Source organism: Danio rerio, chromosome 24, assembly GCF_052040795.2.
Source record: "Danio rerio strain M-AB ecotype USA chromosome 24, GRCz13ab, whole genome shotgun sequence".
Classification (NCBI taxonomy): Eukaryota; Metazoa; Chordata; class Actinopteri; order Cypriniformes; family Danionidae; genus Danio; species Danio rerio.
Window position 1 is genome coordinate 1,062,501 of NC_141044.1, and position 12,500 is coordinate 1,075,000.

Here is a 12,500-nt window from a genome sequence, read left to right on the forward strand (position 1 = left end):
CACTTTTCTCATACATTAAGTCAGGGTCACTCCAGATAACATCATGTCAAATTTTTTCACTTTTTAACACCATTAAATATGATATTTTAGACCTATATTGCAATATCAAAAACACGCGAGAGAAAATGTAAATGCACTAAATTAGGGCTAATATTAATGTATTTGAACGGAACAGTACTAAAGACAGGTTAAATACACCATTGAGCTACACAAATAAACTAACATCTTAACGCTGATTAATACTTCCGCCTGGCGCCGCATCGCACACTGCACAAAACGGATGAGGCTTTTATACTTGACGCGTTCAACATTGACATATTTTTTTACTGACCGGGGGCGGACAAACAAAACAGACAAATAACGAAATATAATCGTTATCATTCAAGATGTATTTGGGGATCTCTTTTTTTTTTATTTTAACAAACGTATCCCTCAGGTTTTTGCACACTTTTACACAAACTTTCCTCCTTTCCCACGGCTGTTGCCATTTCTAGCCAACAATTATTGCTCATCTGCTTCTCTCTCTATGATCACGCATGGATGGATGGTAAAGATGTCAGTACAGACGGTCGTGCCCGTTTCAGACAAAATCTCTTCAAAGTGTTTCATATTAAACTCAAATCAAACGTGGCGCCGCGCGACTCTCAAAACATTTCATTAGCTCCGCTGTGCGGTTATTTCACTGACAAATGTCGTAAGCGCAGTATCACAAGTCATGAGCGCGTTCATGTAATACGAGCGAGCAAATCTCTTTGCTCGTGCACCCATTTCGTCTGTTTGTGGACAAAACTGCGTGCGAGCTCTCAAACACGCACTGCTTATGCACTCATTTTCTTGCGCGCTCTCAGTACACGGTTCCCTCTTCCTTTCGGCCTTTTTGATACAGTCTATATTAGTACACTATTTCTTACCAATAACCCAAATACTGGAATAGACATATTACATTTTTAATCGAATAAAACATCACATTTTTGCCTGTACGTAGTATGAGATGTTTCCAGTTTCAAACACTTAAAGACGCAGAGAAAAAGTTTCCTTTTACAAAACATTCATTAAACATCCATAAGGTGCACCACACTAATAAAACAACAGCTTACGACATTTGTCAGTGAAATAACGGCGTTCTCTGCCAGCCGAAATCATGTCGCGCGCACTCAAAGCACAGCGATGACGTCACATTGGCCGCGCACACTAAGTTAAATATCAAAAAGCTGATTGGCTATTGCAGATTGACCTTTTTGTAGTTGTAATATTGCAAATTACAATTGGACTGGTGAAATAAAGAACTACAACACCCCAAAAACCAAGCAACAACAACAACAACAACACAAGAATTTCAATGAGCATTAGATGTAGCCAGGGCCAGATCAAGCTGAACTGCCGCTCTAGGCACAGGACGATCACGCCGCCCTCAACACCAATGTGAAAACGAAAGTGACCAATTATGAAAATGAACTGAGGTGTCTCACAGACCTCTTTTCCCGCACACTATGCGCGGATATAATTGAGGACGCGCGGGTGCTGAGGGAGGGAGGGAGGGAGGGAGGTGTCGCGGACACTGCACTCTTTATTCTGCTGCCCTATGCGCGAATATAATTGAGGACACGTGGGTGCTGATGGAGGTGTCGCTGACGCCGCCCTCTCTATTCTGTCGTCTATGCACGAATATATCCAAGGACGCGGGTGGTGAGGAAACTGTCACGGATGCCGCCCTCTCTATACTGCCGCCCTAAGCAGCCGCCTAGGTCGCCTCTATGGACTCGCCGGCCCTGGATGTAGCGTTACATGGACATCGCAAAAAGACCTGTACAAAAATATTTAAGACCTACAACAGCGAATTTAATACTTTTTAAAGCCCTACATTTACATTTTTACATTTTAGACTTTTTCAGACGCCGCGGGGACCCTGTTCAATTACTTCCTCTCACTATTGACTGACTCCAGGAAATATTTCACTAATGATTTCACCTTCACAGGGCTGTACATAACTGTGTGTGTGTGTGTGTGTGTGTGTGTGTGTGTGTGTGTGTGTGTGGTACTCACATCGTTGTCCATGTACGTGACGAGCGGTGATCTGCAGACCCTCAGCAGCTGCTCTTCGTCCTGCTCATCGTACGCCTGCAGCAGATCCTCCAGGGCGGCGCAGTCCTCGCTCCCGCTGAAGCCCGGGATACTGTAACTCTCGCGCACACACTTCTGCGCCGCCACGTAGTCCGCTCTGTGCAGCTGGACCAGAACCTGAGCGATGCATTTCTGGAAACACACACACACAGACACACAGACACAGACACAGACACACACACACACACACACACATCACATCACATCTGCAGCTCCACAGCATCGCCTACTCCAAATTACTCCATTCCTCTTTCAATGCCAACACTTTATATTGGCAAACATTTGAAAAACAACTCAATATAGCTAAATATCATACACAAAAATTTTATATTATTATTATTATTATTATTAATATTAATATTGAGGTCTTAAAAGGTGCTGAAGATCAAATATTCTCGATTCACATCTCAAATAAGACAACATCTCACAAGACAGGACTATTAATAAATGCATCTGCAGCTCCAGAAAACAAACAAACACACACACACACACACACACACACACACACACACACACACACACTCACCTTATAACACGTGGGATAATTCTCCATCTCTTTATACATGCTCTTCTCCTTCTGAAGAGACGCAGCGGCTTCATCAAACCTGTCGCAGACATCAGTCGTCAGTCGTATTACAGTCATTTATCATTTCTACAACCGCTTTCTCATTTTGCATCTCACTTTAGCACACATGAAGGAGTGTCTACAATATTTCTATATATTTTTCCATACATAGAAACACACAAACAGACATATGAGGAATATCACAGGAGTATCAGCGCCATATGACTGTATATCAGCACCGGTGAGAGGCGTGCGTTGGCTCAAAGCCACAGGCCGAACGTCTTAAGTGTCCCACCGGTGCTAATATACAGCCACATGGCACTGCGACGAGTGTGACATTGCGTTCACACAACAGTTTAATGGCATAATCGTGCATATAAAAAAGAAAATCAAACACAGCGAGTCTCCAAAGCTCTTTTGTATGAGGAACTACTTTCTTCCGCCGTTCGTTCACATCTGCAGCTGACGTCAGACCAGCAGAAACCGCTGCTCGCTCACCAACATTGCTAGTGTTTGAATAATTCTCTAGCGTAATGTCTAAAGTCAAGACAAAACAGCTGAATTTGCTCACATTGTAAGATTATAAGGCTGAACAGCATGAAATGTCATCAGTCTACAGAGATTTCTCAGTATTTCTCTGCTGTAATCAGGAGATCACAATAACTAACCCTGAAACAGCCAAAGCATACACTGGCAGATTACTGCGGTGTCAATGCAGCGCTATAACATACAAAACAAACAGATCAACTGGGATGTAACCGTTTCATCAGCTCTACTTTCACACTTACACTGACAAAATTGTCTTAGTATGTAGTCTATGTCGCCATCTTGTGGCGGACCATCGTCTCCGCTCTGCTCAGTGAATTTCTCAGAAATGATATTAAAAATAGGCAGGTTTTTATGGGAATATCGCACAGCTTTCAGCCGATCACATTCGAGAACCAGACAGAACGGCTGTATAAAACACAACGCAACAATACAAATCTTCTCTGCGTTTCTCTTCAAGCTACTTTTGCTAATCACATTGTCTAACAAACACAATCAAGTCCGGCTATCTGGATTAACTGTGTTTTTTTTTTTTTTTATTAATTTACTACGCGTTCATCATTTAAGACGACAGTTCTGCGTTTCGCTCAGTTTTAAGCACGTCTTCTACACTTTATCTTATAATCGCTGCTCCGCTAAACTGCACAAACATCTCGAGAGCTGCCGTATAGACTCATTACACATGAAAATAATACTACTATTATTAATCTAAATAATAATATTAAACAACAATAATAAGAAGTGTAAGCTGACAAAATATTATACACTATTCCTTCTATGCTAATGAAGGACTGCCGAGGCATTCCCAGCATGGCTTGGTTCCTCCTGGCGTGGCAGAGTTCCTCACAGTTCCGATACGCATCTCTGCCGTTCGCTTACAGTGACCATGTGCCTTTCTCTATACACAATTCATCTACTCGTGATCTTCCTTCAAATAACTTTGGCATGTTGGGTGTCATTTGACAGTTCACGTTGTAGTGACGAAATCAACAGAGACATCAGTTGACTGTATTTCAATGTACAGCATATTTACTATTGCCGAGTCGTGGCGTGAGGAGAGGATGTTCATGTTCTTCTCCCCCGCTTTATCTCCTCAACTCTGCTCATGTTCAGCTGGTTTTAAGGGTTGGTTTTAACTCGGGTTTGACGATGCTTTGCTCAGGGTATAATAAGGAAAGCTAACTGTTGATCTGGGAGAATGGCTTTTACCAGTTTCACCGTCTCTGTTGCTCAGCGGTGCACGTGTTACAGCTGATTTCTTCATACAGTATGCTAGTTTGTTTTATTCCACTGTCTGTATATTTAAGCATGTCACTTCATAAACAACTTTGCCTGCTTTAAGACGTAGAGAATCTTTCTCCATCAACGATGATAACAACTTTAATAGAGTCAGATTCATTACAACGGAGGCAGATAAATCATGGATTTAAACACGCCGTCCTTCAAACGCTTTCCGTTTCCTGACTATCGGTTCAGAAGAGCAGCGTAAGATTCAAACCCTACAATAAGTAAAACAACAATCTCATTATAATTACTATTTTATATCTATTAATATTCTGCTTCTATTTCTTACAAGGTTATTTCAGTAAACAGAAAACCACAGACCACAAATAAAACGATAGAAATGAAAACTCGACTCAAACAAAACAACAGCATCAATCTTTTCCCCGTTTCCTAACGTCATTACTTCTTTTTTTCGTTAAACATACACTCTCAATCCCAGTTAACGCTAAGTGTGTTCAGTTGAGTCCACTAAACTAAGTTACAACTATTTAAACTAACTATCAAAAGTAAGACTGACGCTCAATGGATACAAAAATCAACACTAATAATTTCACAAAATAAAAACTACGCTAAACATCTAAAACCGCACACTCTCATTCAGGGGCGCAACTACACATTTACTGAGGGGTATGCGGGTTCAAATTTTGTGTGATCCCTCTTATTTTGGCAAACTAATAATTAAATTAATTAATTAATAATAAATGAAGACAAATTTTCAGATTAACCTTATAACTTTTGACATTATGTATGATTTGACAGTTTATTTTGATAAAAATAAAAACAAATCTAAACAGTTACATCTACATGAACACTTTAGGCTGTGTGACTGCATTTTATTGTGTTAAATGATTTTGAATTAAACAATAACAATGTTATATTTGTATAAAATGCAAAATAATGTTTTTTAACAAAACATATTTATTTATTTTTATTATTTAAAACTTTTAATAAGGATAATTTTAAAAATAGTTTTGGCACAATGGCGCCCCCCCATGTGTGGCGCCCCTATGCGCCGCATATACTGCATACCCCCTTTTTGCGCCACTGCTCTCATTTAGAGTAAACTTAGAGTAAATTTAGAATTATATCCAGTCAATTACAAACAACATTGATCCCTGCGTTTTATATTCTACATCAGCGGTCCTCAAACTGCGGTGAGCTTGGGTCACCTCCAAGTGGGAGGGACTTAAACCACACGTAGGTTGGGTTTATCAGGTTACTGTGAGGTTGGGTTTAGGGTTGGGTTTAGGTGTACACGTTCATAAAGCACTATATTGAACTATAAATACGACTAAATAAGGTTTGCACAGCCCACTTGGAGCTCCAAGGCCCACCCACTTGGAGCTGGCTCTGACCTCCGTCTATACCCTTCTCATCAATTCTGTCCTAAAGTACAGGCTACATGTACATACTTCCAAATTGATCAAAAATGATTTAGATATGAATATAATGACAAGCGTATAGCATATATCAGAGCTCCAGGCAAAACTTTCAGGTGTTGATGAATTGGCGACTATAGCTATTATTGTTTGTGGTTTTTTTTTTTTTTTTTACATACTAGCACAGCACAGTCGTATCGTTCAGACTATTTATTTTAGGCAAGTTATAGTACTTTTACTTAAATATGCTTTTTCACTACTCTTTCCACCACTGCTAGTGGTACGCAGGCATCCTTCTAGTAGTACGCGGAGCAATCAATTCTGTCCTTAAGTACAGGCTACATATATTTCCACATTTATCAAAGATGATTTAGATATGAATATAATGACATATAGCGTATAGCATATTTCTGAGCTCCAGGCAATACTTTCAGGTGTTTATGAATTGGCGACTATAGCTATTATTGTTTCTTTTTTTTTTCTTTACATATGAGCACAGTACAGTGTTAATGTTCAGAATATTTCTAATGTTTAAAGTGTCTGACAATGATAAATATTCTTAACGATAGGAATTAATCTGCCACATTATTGATCTGTGCAGAGCTGTGGCTTCTTCACTGGGCCAACTACGCTACTGTATGTCATTACTGCTCATTGTGGTGGTACTTGAGCAGACGATTTATTTTTCTGAGGTGGTGCTCAATGAAAAAGGTTTGAGAACCGCTGATCTATATTATTAGTCTATTCTATATTATTTCATCAAAACTGCGCAAACTTACTAATACTAATACTAATGCTATTCTGTTTACTTACTATACTTCATACCCAAATACTTTCATCGTCTATAACGAACATCCAATCCCATATGAGCATCAGCCAGATAATTCGATATAAAACATTAATATTAACAATAATAATAATAATAATAATGCTCCAAAACATTTGGGGCCCTATCATACACCCGGCGCAGTGTGGCGCAAAGCACAGCGCTATAGTTTTTTGCTAGTTTCAGCTTGGCGCAAGAGTCTTTTTGAGGTGTTGAGCTACGCTGTTTAAATAGCAAATGCATTAGCGCTCATATGTGCGCCCATGGGCGTTCTGGTCTAAAAAGGAGGCGTTCTGAGGCGGACCACTGGCGCGTCGCTATTTTGAGAAACTATAATAGATTTTTCATTAGACCAAAACAAACCCGGTCTAAACTCCAGCGCAGAGTTACACCTCGCTTACACACTGCTTAATACACACAAGAGAGCAATAGGCAAATATCTTTACATATCAAAAAAATAAAATATTAAGGATATATATAGGATATAAATATAAAGGATTAAAATATTACAAAACATATTATTTTCTAGCCGACATAAATATGAAAATCACTGCTTTCATGTCTTCTTCATCTCGGGAGGCATTTTCAGTTCATTCATAACAATTTGCTTCTGTGTAATGTTATTATTATTAGCAGGATTATTTATTATATCCATATTTATATTTGTTTTATTAAAAACAAGCTTAGATTTGTCCACCTGTCAGGTTTTAGACCATATGGGGCGCAGCATGTGTTTTAGGATATAACTCAGGTTTTTGAGCACACTTCATTGTTATTGTTCATTTATTCGTTTGCTGGAAATTAGAACTGAATTTAGAAATAGTTTTGAAACGAATATTTGCGCTTAACAAACTAATTTATTTATTTATAGACTAATTAATGTCTGTGCGTAAAGGTTTCCCTATCCAAGAGCGAAAGTGAAAGCAGATCATGCAGATGTTGTGTTTAACTGTTTGCTGGTGAAATGCTCAGTTTTTACACTTACACTTACTTTGCGTCCTGTAAATAGCGAATGCGCTCTTGGCGTGACGCAGCTGACTCTTAAAGGGAATGGGAGACGAGACTCTGATTGGTTTAGTCTCAAAACACACCTATAACTCATTAAGTAAATGAACTCAACCCTTTTTTTAGATCATGCGCCACGGCGCTAAGCGGATTTTCCCGTCCTTAAATTAGCAAAAATGCGTTCTGACACGCCCTGAAAGCGTTTGCGCCCTGCGCATGGACCATCAAAATAGAGCCCTTAATCACACTTACTTCTGTTGTCGTACAAGAAGTCTTGACGCTTTTCCGATGAGCTCCGCTGCTTGCCGTAGTCGCTCCTCATTCTGGAAAACAAGCGGGAACACGTACAGTTACTGTACCTACAGTCATCATCACTGGAAACTCACCGCTGCTGCTGATGATATATGCTCATATAACACACACACACACACACACACACACACACACACACACACACACACACACACACACACACACACACACACACACACACACACACACACACACACACACACACACACACACAGACATTCACTACTTCATTAGTTTCATCCTTCAACAGCTCTTCTCAATCATTATAAAAACCTTTTCTCAGCCGAATAATTACAACTAAACAAACGACTACAAGACTGGACGAATGAATCAATGAATGAACCTATGAAACAATTAAATTACAATGTCATCAATGAATGAACAAACAAAAGTGCAGATGAACATACTAACGAATGAACGTACTAATGAATAAATAAACGTATTCACCGATCAATCTACAAATAACTCCATCAAATTATGAATGTATGAATGACTATCCAAACCTATGTACAAATGCATCAATATACAAATGACCATGTATGAATGAACGAATTAATATATGAATGAACATATTAATCAATGTACAAATAATCGATTGGACACATTTAGGAATACATCTACAAACCAATCGAGGAACAAATAAACAAATACACTAACAAAAGTGCAAATAAATTAACGCTCAAACTAATCAATCAACGTACAAACGAACGTATGAACATATGAATGAATCAATGTACTAACCGCTAAACTACATTGATTTATAGAAGTATACGCATCGTTAACCGCATGTATAAATCAACGGATGAATGAATGAATGAACAAACATATGTATGGATAAACAAACATACAAAAGATCTAACCAACAAATGAGCGAGTGAATCAATGAGCTAGAGCGTGTATGTGTGTGTGTGTGTGTGTGTGTGTGTGTGTGCGTGTGTGTGTCTGTGTGATGCCAGTGTCATTTTCTGACCTCGAACACTGCCGCCGCCTGCTGGTACAGATGAACAGCTTTGGACAGATCCAGCGGCTCCATCAGCCTGCAAACAACAACAACAGCAGTTCAGAGTCTGCCATGCATCAACATCGCTCTCTGCAAGAAGAACAGCGCACACACTTCCCAGCTCTGTCCAGGGCCATGGCGGCGGTGTCCGGAGTGCCGTTCTCCACGTACATCACACTGGCCTTCTCGATGTACTGCACGGCCTCTGGCATCCTCTGCAGATCCTACACACACACACACACACACACACACACACACACACACACACACACACACACACACACACACACAGAACAACAGCTTGTGAAAACGCCTCTCTCATGATGACCCACAGAGCCATGCGCACATACACACACACACACACACACACACACACACACACACACACACACATCAATCACAAGTACAGCTGCTAAATAATTTCATCACACACAAAATAACATTTCTTTTCCTCCACACGTGCATGTGCGCGGTTTATATTCATGCATACACATGATACGCCACTCGGTTACGTTTTGCACATGCACAAGTGTCATGCTCATGTTTAAAGTCATATGTTTAATGCCTATGCAGAACACACATAAACAATACAACTATGAGCTGACAAACTGTTTATTTACTATGTCAGGAGTAGGGATGTAATTCAGAATTTCTCTGTACGGTAATACCTCGGTATGAATGGCACGGTACGGCATTTATTAAATAATTTACAGAAAGAACAAAACTAATGAAAAGACTCGAAAAAAGTGCTAAAAGTGTTTCTTTACCTCAGCACTGAACATATCAATGACACACAAATCAGCCATCTATCTGTCAGTTTCCAAACAGGAACTTCAATTTTTCAATTTTAATAACAAAAAACTATTAAACCATGTAAAAATAAATAAAGTTTCAATTTAGTATTGTTGAAATATGATTTAGCCAAGGTTGACAGCAGTGGGTAACGTTGAGAGGACAAGTCATGAGTGTGATAGAGGTCTCTCTGCGGTACAAGTCAACGTCTGCATCAATCTAACAAGTGTGCTGTGTTCTGCAGCCCCCATCACTGTTTTCAGTCGTATTCCCCGACTTATATTTCACCACAGTCTGGCAGTGCCTGCATACCGTTTTTCTCTTAGTCTGTCACCTTTTCTCCTTTCTCGTATCTTTTTAGAAAGAAACCGAAATGCTTCCACACATCCGATTTAAAACCCGCTTTAGGTTCGATCCTTTCCAGCTCTTTTAATTCCCCGCTACTAGCAGCACACTCCATTTCCACATTACTGGATCTGTAGTGACAACAGACCGCAATGGATGATGGCCACGCCTGGGTTCATTCGTCTAAGCAAACTTTTCTCAGAAATATAGTTTTGAGTCATGCGCCTACGGTAATATCGAAAAAAAATTACTATTGCGGTATGACGGCATTTACAATATTCTTACATCCCTATTCAGGAATGATCATTACATCAAGAGCAGAAGAATACATCGATAAGAGTGGACGAGCTCACCTTCAGCATCATCCCGGCCTGCTCGAACGCCCTGAAACACAAACACTACAGGTCACAATTCCTCCCAATCCCTCTTTCACTGAGAGCGGACGTCTTCAACACACGTCTAATCATAATTATATGATTAGATATGCAGCCTGTCTGTTTTTTGCAACCGGGGACCCGCGTGACGTCATGTGTGACGTAGGGTGGTAATTGGTCTATTGGAATCATTTCCAAATAATAACATTAATGTTATCTTTGCGTGTCGTCCTTTCCGACTGTTCCCTTAATTAATCAAACTCAGTCCGGAGGTTATGGACATCAGAGAATATACCTTATTGACCAATTACCATGTTTGTAAACATTCAGGATGCGCGCGCAGGGAGGTGGCAGAAAGCAACCGAGAGCCCCAGCGTTTACAGCGAGGGAATGACATCAGATGCGGTGCAGAGTTTGTTGTTGTCTTAGAAACAAGATATATTACTTACATATTATATATATTATTTACATAATGCTTACAGCATATTATAACAGCTCGTCACCCAGTGACAAGCACAGTGATTCGGCAAAATTAACGTTTAAGTGAGCGGCGTTCATCTGACTGCTCCATTTGCGATAGCTCCCTCCCAATGAATATTGGATAAGAGGAAATGGCCGAGCATCCAGCCCCGAATATACAATCTCAATGAAGCTCCGAGTGAATTCACAAGAGGGAAGTTAAAGGTCTACAAGTCTTTGGATGCCAACAATGTTGTTCTTTGAGGTCACGTGCAATAAATATTGCTCCATGATGACCAGATTCAAGAGCTAAACACCGAGATTCCGCCTAGCCAAAGACAAGGAAACAAGACGGAGCTAAAGATATACAAGCCCTGGGTAATTAATCACCAACACATGCAAAACAACTGCATTCTGACCACGAGCTTCACCTACACATAAAGGTAAAGTCGGTTTTGTATTCGCACATTCAGACTTTCTCCTTAACAATATAATTTCATAAAAATATTATTTGCAAACTATAAATAGCGAAATCATATTAGCAGCCAATGACTATCAGAGTACAACATTGTTCACAGTCAAATAAACAGTGTTAACGTTGTTTTAAAGTCACACTTGCAGGTTATTTCAGACCGAATATTCAGAGTGCCGTGGTAAACAATAGGGAGTTTGTCACAAGTTGTCACTGAATGAATGTGTGAATATAAAACCAAGTTTTCCTTAATAAACATAACTTTCACGTTTCGTTATTAGCATTCAGCGTCGGCAGTTTGATTCACCACATGTAACTGTTTTTGCTGAAATCATTTCTGCGATCAAAATCGAGTGATGTGTCTGATTCAGCATAGCGTGAACTGACCTGATATGACATGAGAGCTGCAGAGTCCAGCATTTCTAATGAGCTCCTCACTTCATTCAGTTCCCTTTTAGTCAAAGACGTCTGCAGTCGGTATTAAAGCAGAGTGTGGTGTATGGTAAATGTTACGTTTTCTATTTTTGGACTCGAATTCGGCATCCTACCGCACAACTCGACATCTTTCCCATTGCAGCCTGTCTGTTTTTTGCAACCGGGGACCCGCGTGACGTCATGTGTGACGTAGGGTGGTAATTGGTCTATTGGAATCATTTCCAAACAAGCAGAGATGTCCACGAGCGGCCCCGTCTCTAAAGTATCTGTGTTCTGTTCGTTCTTTAGACAGGTGTTCTTGTTTTAACTTTCACCACTTTAGGACGTTTTCACTTCAGTGAGAGGTTCGAGAGGGGTCTTGCTGCAGCATCGGTGCACATGCAATCTGAGCTGCATGCAGTGGTTTTAAATGGCCTCTCCTAACCGTACCACTGACAGTGACATCTCCAGCTCCATTAAGTGCATCGTGTCTGACATTGCATCTCTGAAATACGCAGTCTCAGCTCGCATCCAGATACTAATGACTGGTTGAGTATATCTTTAGGTGCTCGTGTTATTGTGGGCCCTGCATCCTGCAATGCAAAC

The 12,500-nt window shown here is 40.1% G+C and overlaps 1 protein-coding gene across 10 annotated transcripts in view; it reads right to left on the bottom strand.

Moving 5' to 3' along the window:
* napga (N-ethylmaleimide-sensitive factor attachment protein, gamma a) overlaps positions 1–12,500 on the bottom strand; it is a 38,230-nt gene that overhangs the window by 22,691 nt on the left and 3,039 nt on the right. For 2 of the 10 annotated variants that reach the window (NM_001013480.3, XM_087308593.1), the window contains 6 exon segments: positions 2,044–2,253; positions 2,648–2,726; positions 7,979–8,049; positions 9,009–9,075; positions 9,153–9,262; positions 10,529–10,559. In NM_001013480.3, coding sequence (NP_001013498.3) covers positions 2,044–2,253; positions 2,648–2,726; positions 7,979–8,049; positions 9,009–9,075; positions 9,153–9,262; positions 10,529–10,559 — 568 coding nt within the window. 10 annotated transcript variants of the gene reach the window in all.